An 11,437-nucleotide genomic window follows, 5' to 3' on the forward strand; every position below is an offset into this window, starting at 1 on the left:
ATGATGAGCAAGCTGGAAAGGTCTCTCTGCTGCTAGCTTGATAAAAAGAAAAGAAAAAGTAAATGATTATCAATAAAGTGTGTTTGATTAGGTGTCACTGAGAGAAAGAAAATGCCGTTTTATGTCACTTTTTAGAAAGTACAAAGTGTGTAACTTTTGGGGATCGTTTTGCACTTGACTAATCTTCAGATTCAATATTAAAATCTCAAACTTCCCAAAGGAAAGAGATTCTGCATCTTTTAATGAAAGATAAAACAACAATATAAACATACACAAATTTACAGAGAAAGGATCAACTTTAATACATCTGGAGTAAAAGGTGTTCTTTTTTTTTTTAAATATGGTATAAAAATAAATGCAAGAAACATTAACAGAGAATATACAGACAACAGACAAAGACACAGGCTTTCTTTCTCAATGTGAATACATCAGTGAAATGAAACCTTCTGTGCTAATTTATTGTGCAATAAATGTGATGCCATATGTATATTTATTAATATATGCATTTTTTACATTTATTCCAGTTTTTGATTGACGTATTTTTTTAATAAACTGTGCCTAGCAGAAGCTTTTTTTTCACTGTACTTGAGCTTGCAGAAAATAAAAAGACACAGATCCAGCTTGATATGAAGGAGGAAGTGAGCAGACAGTTTTCGAAATGGAGGCATCGAAAGGCTAGAGAGTCCCTCGGAGTCTGTAATGCCTTAGTATACACAAAAGAAAACAAGTCAGGTCCTTGCTCATGCAACATCTTGTTCTACTGTCCTCTGAGTCAGGCAATCAGTGAGCTACAAAGTATGTATAATGATTTGAGTCTGCTTCCATGCTACAAGGTGATCCTTTTAGTAGGACTGCACTAGACTGGTTAACCTCTTTGATGTGAGCGATTTCCCCTGAGGAAAAGATAAAAACAAAAAAACAAAAACAGAAAACAGAGGCATGATCACTGCAAACCTGTTCATCAGCAACCACTCAGTGTTGCCACATCACTCTCAAATAACTAGGGGCACCAACTGGAGTCTGTCAAATCTTAAACCCCAGGAAGTCCTTATGCTTAAACACCTGCACTGCCAGCCAGCCAGCCAGTTTCACTGAACAAGCCAGCAAATTTAAAGGCCATTTTGGAATGAGATTGGTTTTGGCTGATGAGAAACTGATGCTGAGGTTTTTGCTGTTGGTCATACCCAGAACTTGAAGAAGGCTACTGCAAGCAAGAGTGCCTTGTGCTGCAGAGATGAAAGTGCAAACTGTGGTAGCTCTGTCGCAGAAGATGCAAAGCTACTTTTAAGTTAAGGTAAGAAAGTGAGAGGCACATTGCATATAGGCAGGAAAACATCTTTTCCATGAACACAGCTATAGGTTTGCTGAGACCGTATTTACTATTTATAAGGAACATTGGTCAGGTATATTACATGTGACTGCATAACACTGCTTTGAAGGTGTTTGGATTTCCACATAGTTGTTTTCCTCATCATTCCTCCTGTTGCAGGAATGTGGTTTCAATTTTTTAGCCAGTTCTTTTAATAAGGTATAATGACTCCCACAAGAGTTAGGTCCACAAAGTGAAGATGATGGTGCAGAGTATGTCACCACAGTATTTTTCAGGCAGATTTGAGCTTTATCTGAGCCAGACAGAAACCACAGAACAGGAATCAGCTCTCCTGTGGCCATATAAAAGGAGTTAGCTCTCCAAGGGCCATCCTACTGTGGCTCTCATCCAACAGAGGCAGAGCTGGCACAGCAAGCTGACATCACTCCTCAAATATACCACAGGCATACCCTGACAATGTAACACAAATATATCATAAAACATTAAATAGAAAATGGCTCTAACTCTCCAGGTAGCTATTTAATACTTACATTTATTGCATTGTTCATTTTAAGTGACCAACTCAGAAATATCTAATTGATTTCAAGAAAAGTACAGTAACAAATACTGTAACTTTGGAGAGATGCTTCATTTTCTGCAGTAAATGGTAAATTAACTTATTCTGCCATATCAATAAATTGTTAAGCCATCTGCTGTATTATAACTCAGTGGAATTACACAATTTAATATCTATTGTCATTATCAATCAAATTTATGCTCACAGGGATCTGTAAGTTGGGCTTGAGTATTTGCTCAAATGCAATATATCAGAGTGGATCTTCATAAAAGAATAACTATTTTATTCTTTGTGCTCTGAAATACAAGTTGAACAAATTAGGATGAATACTTCCCCTGCAATATAATTTGGAAGGGAACTCATGATTTGCAATGTTGTGTTAGAGTGCTCATCCATCAGGTTCACTATATCTAATATCTGACAGTATTAATACTTGCTTCTTCAAAAGATGGAAAGTGTCCTTCCTGGCATCAGTCATTTTCTACCTATATTAAATTCATGGTTTGTTGACACTTATTAACCCTTGAATTATGTTTTCCTCTGATGCAACAGGTAAGATATTGCAGTAAGACATCTTTTTAAATAGTCAAAAAAGCCTCAACAGCAGTGTGGCATTGGAATATAATTTAAAACAGCATGTCTGAAATTAAGTGTTTTGTTAGGTGATTCATGACTGTCAGCCTTGGACATAATATCAGAAAACATCAAGCATATGCTTATCTTTGCCTGTCATTAAGTTATTTGTACTTAATTGAATAGATCTGCAGACCTGAGTACTTTCTGTAAATATGTATGAGTTCCCTTTAGTACTGAACTGCATAACCCAGTTAAAATATTAAAACAATTTGCTCAATACCACACTGGAAAGCTGCATAAGCTCTTGTTGTGGTATAAAATCTGTGAAATAATTCTTTATTATTATTTGCAACAAATGAGTATTTCGGAGTTTTTAAATCTCTGGAATTTTTAAATGAACAATAACCAAATTCTAACATCTCAAGAATGAATTACGATATCACATAAACTCGTAAGTTTTGACCTAAAATCAGGCCAAGATCACTTATAAGCTGATCTGACTTGTATAATCTTTTTTTTGCTACATATTGTTTGAATTTTCCCATAGAGACACAGTAAGCTGTCATGACAAATTTTTTTCTGAATGCCACATCACTTTTTCCCTGGATGTTGCTGGTTTTTGGATGATTTTTCTCCTAAGCCCCACAGTGATCAGGAATTCCTGGGTGGCCTTCTCCTTCACGTCCCCTCCCTGTCTCAGAGAATATTGCACTTCTTAGAGATAGGAAGTCTCCATCTGAACAACAACGATGACAACGTATGGTCTTTTTCAAGGCATTACTAGTTCTAATTTATCTTATAGTTGGAAATGTGACAGCTTAGAAGATACACCCTTCTTAAGAGATCTTCTTCAATGTTTATTCTGAATCATACTAAGTTCTCTGATTAGGAAAATAAGCTTTTAATACACAGAATCCATAGCAGCCCCATATATAGAATTATCCCATCTTCTTATTAGGTCTGCAGGGACATGTGATTTTATGCTTTACGGAATATTTCTTTCAAACTGTGTTCCAGAGTATACTTTTACTTTAGCTTTCTATGGTAGAGTTTCATAATTATCACTTCTAGGAGATTTCCAGATTTATTCAATTTACAGACTGATGTAAGGATCATCCATTGTGGGTCATAATTTAAAAGCTGAGTCTAGCTAGTTTTTTCAGATACAATGTTAACAGCATTTTCATAAGCCAAATTTGGTTTTGGGAACATATTTTGGGAACAAGCCAGTTTTCAGAGGTGTAGCTTATGAGTCACACATAAGAAAATGTTTCCTTTGCTAATGAGATTAAAGAAGAATTGGGAAAAAAGTCAGAAGAAGTAGTAGCTGTTTGTCTGAGTAATGAAAAGGAGATCCTTAATATTTTCAACACATTTTTGCCATAAACATTTAGTAGTATATAGCCACATTCTAAAGAGAATTCGGATTTTTTGGCTGTATTAGTACACTTTGGACATACAAATTGCAACTATTTAAGAATTTTACTAACAATACACAAGCCAAAATGAAACCCTGGGCACATACCCTGACCAGGGAGTCAGAGCATGAGGAGGCAGCACAGCAGCTCGAGTGAATAAGTATATCTAAGAATACAAAATCAACTGGCCTCATTGTTCAGTCCCTACTTTAGTGTGTTAACTGTTTACCATAGAGTTGTCCTTCCTACTTTACTTCTAGAGAATTTAGGGGGAAAATTACAAAGCCATGTGCAGATGTATGAGCTGCTAAATACAAATGTGCTGACTGACCCATTTATGCAGCATGACACTAACACCTCGAATAATCCAGCAAACAAGTCAGCAACAACCTCAGTACGTATGTGGCTTATAAGAAATCAATATGAAATGTATATAGGGGCTGGAGTTGAAATGCATCATAGAGGAAGATAATGTATTTTCTTTTTAGATGAATTCCCTTCCTTTCTGCTATGCAACCTCAATGGTTTTTTTTTATGCTCCTTTATTGCCAGCACAGATGCTAATCCCCAGGAACAATACTGGTAGAACTAGAAATGAGAGCTCCATGCATCTGATGGGGAAAGAGAGAGAGGAGAGAGATAGCATGAACCCCACTGCAAGCAAAATGAGATGTGGAGTGAGAACTGACCCTCATTGCTCTCACTCTTCCCCACCTGCTAATGCGTGGCACACCTGCAGCATGCTGCAGCTCAGCTGGTATCTACAGGGAAAGCTTCCAAGTGACATTGCAATGCACCACACGCAGAGCCAGTGTCTAAATAGCCCCTGACAGGAGCACATTTGGAGAAATATGGGGGCAAAAGCAGTAAGTCCCTTTCCATGTTTAGGCAGCCCTCGCTTTACTAGCACAGGGGAATTGCTTTAGCACTGCTCAGGGGGTCAGGATTCTGCTTCAGTTTCCACAGCAGCACAGGACGCTGCTCTCAGCCACTTGTGCAAGTATATTTCTCTTTCAGATGTGAGGAAGGGTAGGAGGTTAGCATTTACTGAATCTGGGGCACGAGTTGTCAGCACAGCTGCAGCACTAAGTGGTTACATGTGCAGGCAAATCCTTCTGCCTCTGGCCGGGATTTGCAGCCCTCTGTTCCCTTCTCATTAGGGCCATACTGTTTCCTGCAGGGGTGTGAGCACAGGAGGCAGTGGCTGAATGACTACTTTCCTGTTTTGGCCGATTCCAAATCCAGTGACACTCTCCATCTCTTTGTCTTTTCACACTTATCTTTACTTTTTCTGATCAGATGCTCTCGTTTGTCATTAATCTACAAAATCTTGCCAGATGGGGTAGTTTGAACTTGACTAACCCTCTGAAGTGTGGGTTTCCAAGGGACCAATGCACAAGACAAGTATTTTTAATATGTTTGTTCTGGGTCTGACCCCAGCCCTCACTGGCTCCTCCCTTAGCTGAACCTGGCTGTGAAGCACTACTCAGCTCACCTCTTCCAGCACAGAGCACAACAGATTAGCTCCAGTCACCACAGAACAGCACAAGGAGGCCAGTCCTCAATGGCATGTCCTTTATGATTTTTCTCCCCGGGCATCATTCCTAAAAAAACCCTAAAACTAGTTTTTTTGACAATTTATTAATCCAAAATAAAAATTTCAATTATTTTATCAGTTCTTTTTAGCCAAACATCAATAAGACATCTCTTTCCTGAAATGGAAAAAGCCTTCATTTCTACAAATGCTTACTATTTTGATTATTGTTTTGTATTTGCCAAGTAAGTACCCTGGTGATTTATTTTACTTCTAACTAACTTTTTTTTTTTTTTGTTTCAATTTTGGGAATAACCTGTAAGTAAATTCAAAATGAGATCCCACAGCTGATACTGCATTGAAGCTATTCAAAAATGCTATGCTTGAGAAAAATCTATCCCTTAGCAGGATTTTAAGGCTAATGGAATTTTGGTCTGACACAGTAGAGTCTTGTGTACATAAGTTTTGTCTGTTCATATAGAAAAATTTCTTGATTAACAGATGGAATTGATATATTATTTGCCTTGTTTCTCAATAAAGGGACAGATTTTAACATGACAAGAGATTACACTTTTTCAAGCACCTGGAAAGTCTATCCACCACTGATAAGAACTGAGGAAGTTATTTTTATGAGTTTTAATTTCCATCTCTAGGTCATAATTCACTATGTCATGTTAAGTGACATTGGTCTGAGCCTCTGTGAAAATGTGGTCTGTTCAATGGCCTCTGCATTTCACATCTCATACATGGAACAGTCTATTGTTACTGGTTTAGAGGGGGAAAACGTCAAAGGACTCTGGTCAGCATGTTCTTCCAGCTAAGTGGGAAAAGGCAACTGGAAAGAGTATAGGTAATGTAAGATATGTGTTTTAAACTCAGAGTAATTAAGTGGAGTCTTGTTTATGAGGTTATGAGTGGAGATAATTATACTTTGATGGCTCTCTGGTTTAGTATATGAACTGAGTTTGGTCTGTTTTGTACTGGCTGTATTTCCATAAGGTATCACAAACTTACACCAAGAAGCACAATTTTTGGCATTCTCCGTAGTTGGGCAGCAACAGACAAAATGCTAACACTGATGGTGATGTCTGAAGCTATGGCACCAACATGTGATGATGGAGTGTCTCCCCCCAGGCAGCTCTAAGGAGACAGGCTACACCTTCTTGCTACACTAACTTGGTTCCTGGTGGGACAAGAATATTTGCATGGGGTGGAAATTAAATTAGTCCACTCCCCTGTAAATCAGATCCCTTTGTTCTGAGGGTTTCGGACTGGTAATTGCAGCTGAGCGTGGTTCTAGTGCTTACAAAGGCATCCTGCTTAGTCTGCCATTGTCACAAATCCTGCATGTGTGAGTGAAATTAAAACAAAATTGTTCCTTAAAGGACCTCTTTGTTCCCATCAACATTACCAGGGTATATTCACCCGTTCTTTCCCCTGTAATGTAGATATTAGCACTTGAGGTAAAGGAAGTTTGCTGAGCTTTTTTATTTTCAAAATATGGTGAGGGTTTTTTTCCCCTGTGAATTTCTCAAAAGAATTTCAGTTTTTAAATGCCACAGAAACTGCTGATTTCTGTCTCTCTACTGCTGTAACATGAAATGAGATCCTCCTGCTCCCTGACTTTGACCCTTAGCTTCCTTACTCCCTTGGGGATCTGCAGGTGACTGAACATTTATGATTCTCAAAGAGAAAGCTGAGGGGCTGAGCTAGCCCTCAGGGAGCACAGAGCACAGTGTCAGTGCTCTCCATGCCTCTGAGTCAGAGCTGTGGCACCTGTGGTTGCCAGTGTTACTCCAAGGCAATACACTGATCCATTAGCTTCATTCCCATAGTGCTGAAGTTTATGTGCTCTATATTTTCACACAATACATGGGAGTGTGAGTAAGTGAAGCAAACCAAGAATAGCTAGGGTTACTACTCAGATGAAAACTATAAAGTGTTCAGTAATAAATATTACATATAACAAATGCCAGTTTGCTATTACTTCAGTGTATTTTATGTGAATTCACACCTGTTTCTAACACTACTCATACTGTCTGCTGCAGGCATTAGCAATTTTGCACTATAAAATCCACAGAGCAAGCTAAATAGTCAATGTTTTTAAGCTGAGCATTTAGAGCTTTCATAAAGTGCACCAACTTATTGAAAGTTTTCTGGAAAGAAAACTTTTCAGTGTCAAAGAAATGCAGACCTGAGCCTAGTGGTTTTGTGTGTACAGCTCCACTTCTATTTTTAGCTCATCAGACTAGAATAATGACTCATTATAATAGGCTATTTCCATGTAATTCAAGGCATAGTACAGAGGGATTGTCCTTAAAAAGTTTTTAAACTTTCTATTTTTACAAATGTTTTCTGTAGCAAGTATAACCCACTTTCAATTAACATTGATCAGGAGCGTCTTAGAGTCTCCATCAAACAAATCAGGTTATGAATTACAAGGTCATCTTCTCAGATTAAGTCCCTAGACACAACCAAGGTTACTGGGTTTTTTAAACACTTCGAATGGAAAAAACTGAGGTCTAATTTAGTTCAATACAAACCCACTTGGATATGTGAGAAAAAAATCCAGTTAAATTAGTTTAAATATTGCAAACTGTCAGAGAATAGAAACTGTAATCTTCATTTTACTAAATCATTCAGAGACAGCAACATTTATCCAGGTTGCAAAGACATACTTCACACCTTCATTCTGTATTAATCAGTAGAACAGGTCTATTCCACAGTCCCTCATTTCACAGTTGAGCCAGTTAATCAGTACACTGTAGGATATTCTGAGAAATGTTTCCCTCATCCCTGCTGGTTGGAACCATTGTACCAAGGTAGATAATTACATATTATAAACTCAACACAACCAAGAACAGGAGTGGAAGAACAAGGTGGCAAGGGTCCTGAGGAAGTGGCTGACATGAATTCAATCATCTTGGATAAAAGGTTTGCATGTGAACATCTTGACATTCTGTATTAATTTGCAAGCCTCAGAGCTGTTGATCTAATGGAGAATATAGATCTAGCAGTGACACGTTTTTCTTTCATACCTGACCTGACTTGACAGACTCCACCCAGATTAACAGGTAGTAGTTTGAGGAAAAGCAAAACCACACATTTTATTTTATAGCTTGCTCTGTGAAAAAAAAATAATCACCCTCTTCTACTGAAGAAGTACTAATGCTTCACATCCAGGAATACTCATTCCAATTTGTAGTTCACAGCTGGTTTATCAGGCCTGTCTTGCATCTCTGGCATCCTGTTATTCTGGTACTTCTGCCCTGAGATTGGCATGATGAAAATCAGGCATAGCTGCAGGGCATAATGCTCCAGTGTTTGTGGCCAGAACTGCTGGTTTATCCATAATGCTGCTCTGGGAGTGATTTCAGTGTCTCTCAATCTGTCTTCACTTTTTCCCTGTTTGTGCTGTATTCTCCTCCCATCTATATGCAGTTTGCTATTTCTCTCCTTATAGCCACCTGTTTACATAATCTTTAGCCAATTCCTGACCCATGTGCTGTTCAAAATGCCATGAAGAAATGTGGCATTGCAGCTTGCCAGGCACTGTGACTGGGAAAAAGCCTGGCTCTCAGAGGTCCTAGATGTGTTACCCAGTCTCTGCACTCTCTTTTATAGACTTTTTTATTAATATGGAACTTCCTACAGAATTATAATGGAATTATGGTATATAATGTTATCATGGACAATGTTGCTTTATAGATCCAACCTGCTTAGACAACACACAAATCACACTGCAACATGCTATGGCAACACCACCATGCAAAATATAGGGGTTTTTGTTTCAAACATTGGGTTAGTTTCCTTTGTGGCTGTTTATTTAGTTTTAGTGTCCTTTACTGACTTTGTCCCATTGAATCCAAATTTCTTCCTGATTACAGTGGATTCAAAGCATATTACAAGAAGCCTTTACCTATAAGAAAGCAGTTAAAGAACTACTGTTTTGTTTTAAAATGTGAGATATTCCCACAGCCTCACAAAACTTTGTTCTTTCACTGTGTTTGTTTCTCTTTTTGATTACTGGAAAGTATATATGTATTTTTTAAATACTTGAGGCAATACTCTTGAACCTCATTATATGGGAGGCAGTTTCTGAGAACTGCTTCTCCTTCCCTAGAAACTAAAAAACAAAAACCATGATCTTTGCTGAAAGCTCTCATATTTTTCATTTCAACGCACACAGCTCCACTAACCAGGTCACAGAAAAAGCCACAGATGCACACGCACACAGCAGCGTCACCTGCACAATTCAACAGACAATGCAGACGAACTTGAGTATAATCCAAGATCTTTCTACCTCTTTTCATAACAGGTTAGTGCTCGCCCTCAGTGTTGGTGTACAGTTTTTATGGCATGGAAAAATAGGGATGTTTCTGCCCTACAAAAATAAATGCGTTGAATTCTTTAGTTTGAACTTTCACAATGTAAAAAGAATAATTCCAAAGAAACCGGAAAAGTAAAAAGAATCCCACATATCAGGAAATCAGTGGATCTTTAGGCAGGTGGCAAAAGAATGCCCACAACATATCTACCGGCCCTCGTTTTGGTTTTTTTTTTTTACCTTCGAGAAATAAGCTTTTGAAAAATTAATATAGAAAAGAAAAAAATCTGTTCTTGTAGTCCATCATGAAAATTAATCCCGATCAAACCCTTGCACATCAACAGCATGAATTCTTTGGTCCTGCAGAAGCTGTGTTAGACGTTAAGGAAGATGGAGAAATGATTAATGTGTTTTTTTCCCAGTGCCCAATTTAAAAAAATGGGACCAAGTCTTTTTTTAGTACAATAAAAAGAAGACAGGATGGAAATCCAATGTATTCAACTGTTTTAGACTTAGTATTTTGGGAGGCACCAGAAAAAGAAACAACATCAAGCAGGTTATCACCAATTATTTACTAAAATTAAAGAAGAAAAAAACCCAAACTCTGACTAATTTCATGCTTCCTAATGCAAAAAGCATGGCTCCCAAATGTCCATTCCTCCATGTGTGACTATTGAGATCAGTGAGAAAGGGACTAGGGAGGAGGGGTTGCAATGAAAGCACATTATAAAGCTGTCATTCCCAGGAAAATTCACAAACTGTGATGAATACACTTTTAACTGTCAGGTTAGAGAAGCAAAAAGGGAAAGTAGGGATCAGTGAGGGGAAGGGGAGAAGGATGTCCCATCAGGCTTACTAGTCTTCCGAGGCAACAAACTTACCACATTGCGTGTGAATTTCTCAAAAGATGTTCGACGATCCTGAGTGTTTTCCAACTTAAATTTAAAACAAATAAAACAAAAGAACAAAAAGAAAAAGGAGGGGGAAAAGAAAAGCAAGAAAAATGGAGTAGAAAAGAAGGATTGATGAAACAATGGACTGCAAAACAAAGTTTGTATAAATCAGGAAGCAAACACAGGTATGAGGCTGCAATGGGACTCAGCAAAACAGGGGATGGGCAAAGCAGATATAGTACTTGACAAAAATAGTTTTTCATGGGAATCGAACCGGTTTGAATTTAAAGAAAAACTGAAAATAAAAAGAAATAATGAAGTGCACATCTTGTGTTAATGAACTGACATTCACAAACTTAAGGACTTCACACGGACAGTTGAAGCTTTCTGGTATTTTCAACATCTCTCTCTATATTGGATCTTCAGAAATCAATATTTGAACAAAAAACAAAATCACACAGTACTTTCATATAATTTTAGGTTGTCATTATAAACAATAGAATGCTACGGTGTTAATAACTACCTTGTTCCAGTAACAATCAGGGCCCTGATTTGCAAGGCACAGGGCTCCCAGCCGATTCTAGGAGATTACTATTTAGAGCCCACGAATAAAATTATTTATGACTATAGAAATCTGCATTGCATGAGCTGCTTCACATACCCTGGGCTGTGGCTATTCAGAACTCATTCCATAATCTGGACTTTTCTAAGCAAATGTTACATACCAAGACATGAGCCTCTGCCGGAGTGTGACATGATCAGTCTTTCAAGTCAGATTCCTAGCCTACTCAAAACTTTTCATA

General features: G+C 37.9%; 1 protein-coding gene across 1 annotated transcript in view; it reads right to left on the reverse strand.

The window, feature by feature from the left end:
* Nucleotides 1-224: 224 nt before the first annotated feature.
* RGS7 (regulator of G-protein signaling 7) overlaps nucleotides 225-11,437 on the reverse strand; it is a gene marked incomplete at its 5' end in the record, with an annotated part of 65,776 nt that continues 54,563 nt past the window's right edge. Inside the window, 3 exons of the mRNA XM_009070024.1 lie at nucleotides 225-893; nucleotides 9,718-9,798; nucleotides 10,623-10,676. Of these exons, the coding sequence (XP_009068272.1) occupies nucleotides 9,724-9,798; nucleotides 10,623-10,676 (129 nt within the window). The remainder of the gene's footprint in view (nucleotides 894-9,717; nucleotides 9,799-10,622; nucleotides 10,677-11,437) is intronic.

The sequence above is a fragment of the Acanthisitta chloris genome, unplaced genomic scaffold (genome assembly GCF_000695815.1).
Source record: "Acanthisitta chloris isolate BGI_N310 unplaced genomic scaffold, ASM69581v1 scaffold7112, whole genome shotgun sequence".
Taxonomy (NCBI): Eukaryota; Metazoa; Chordata; class Aves; order Passeriformes; family Acanthisittidae; genus Acanthisitta; species Acanthisitta chloris.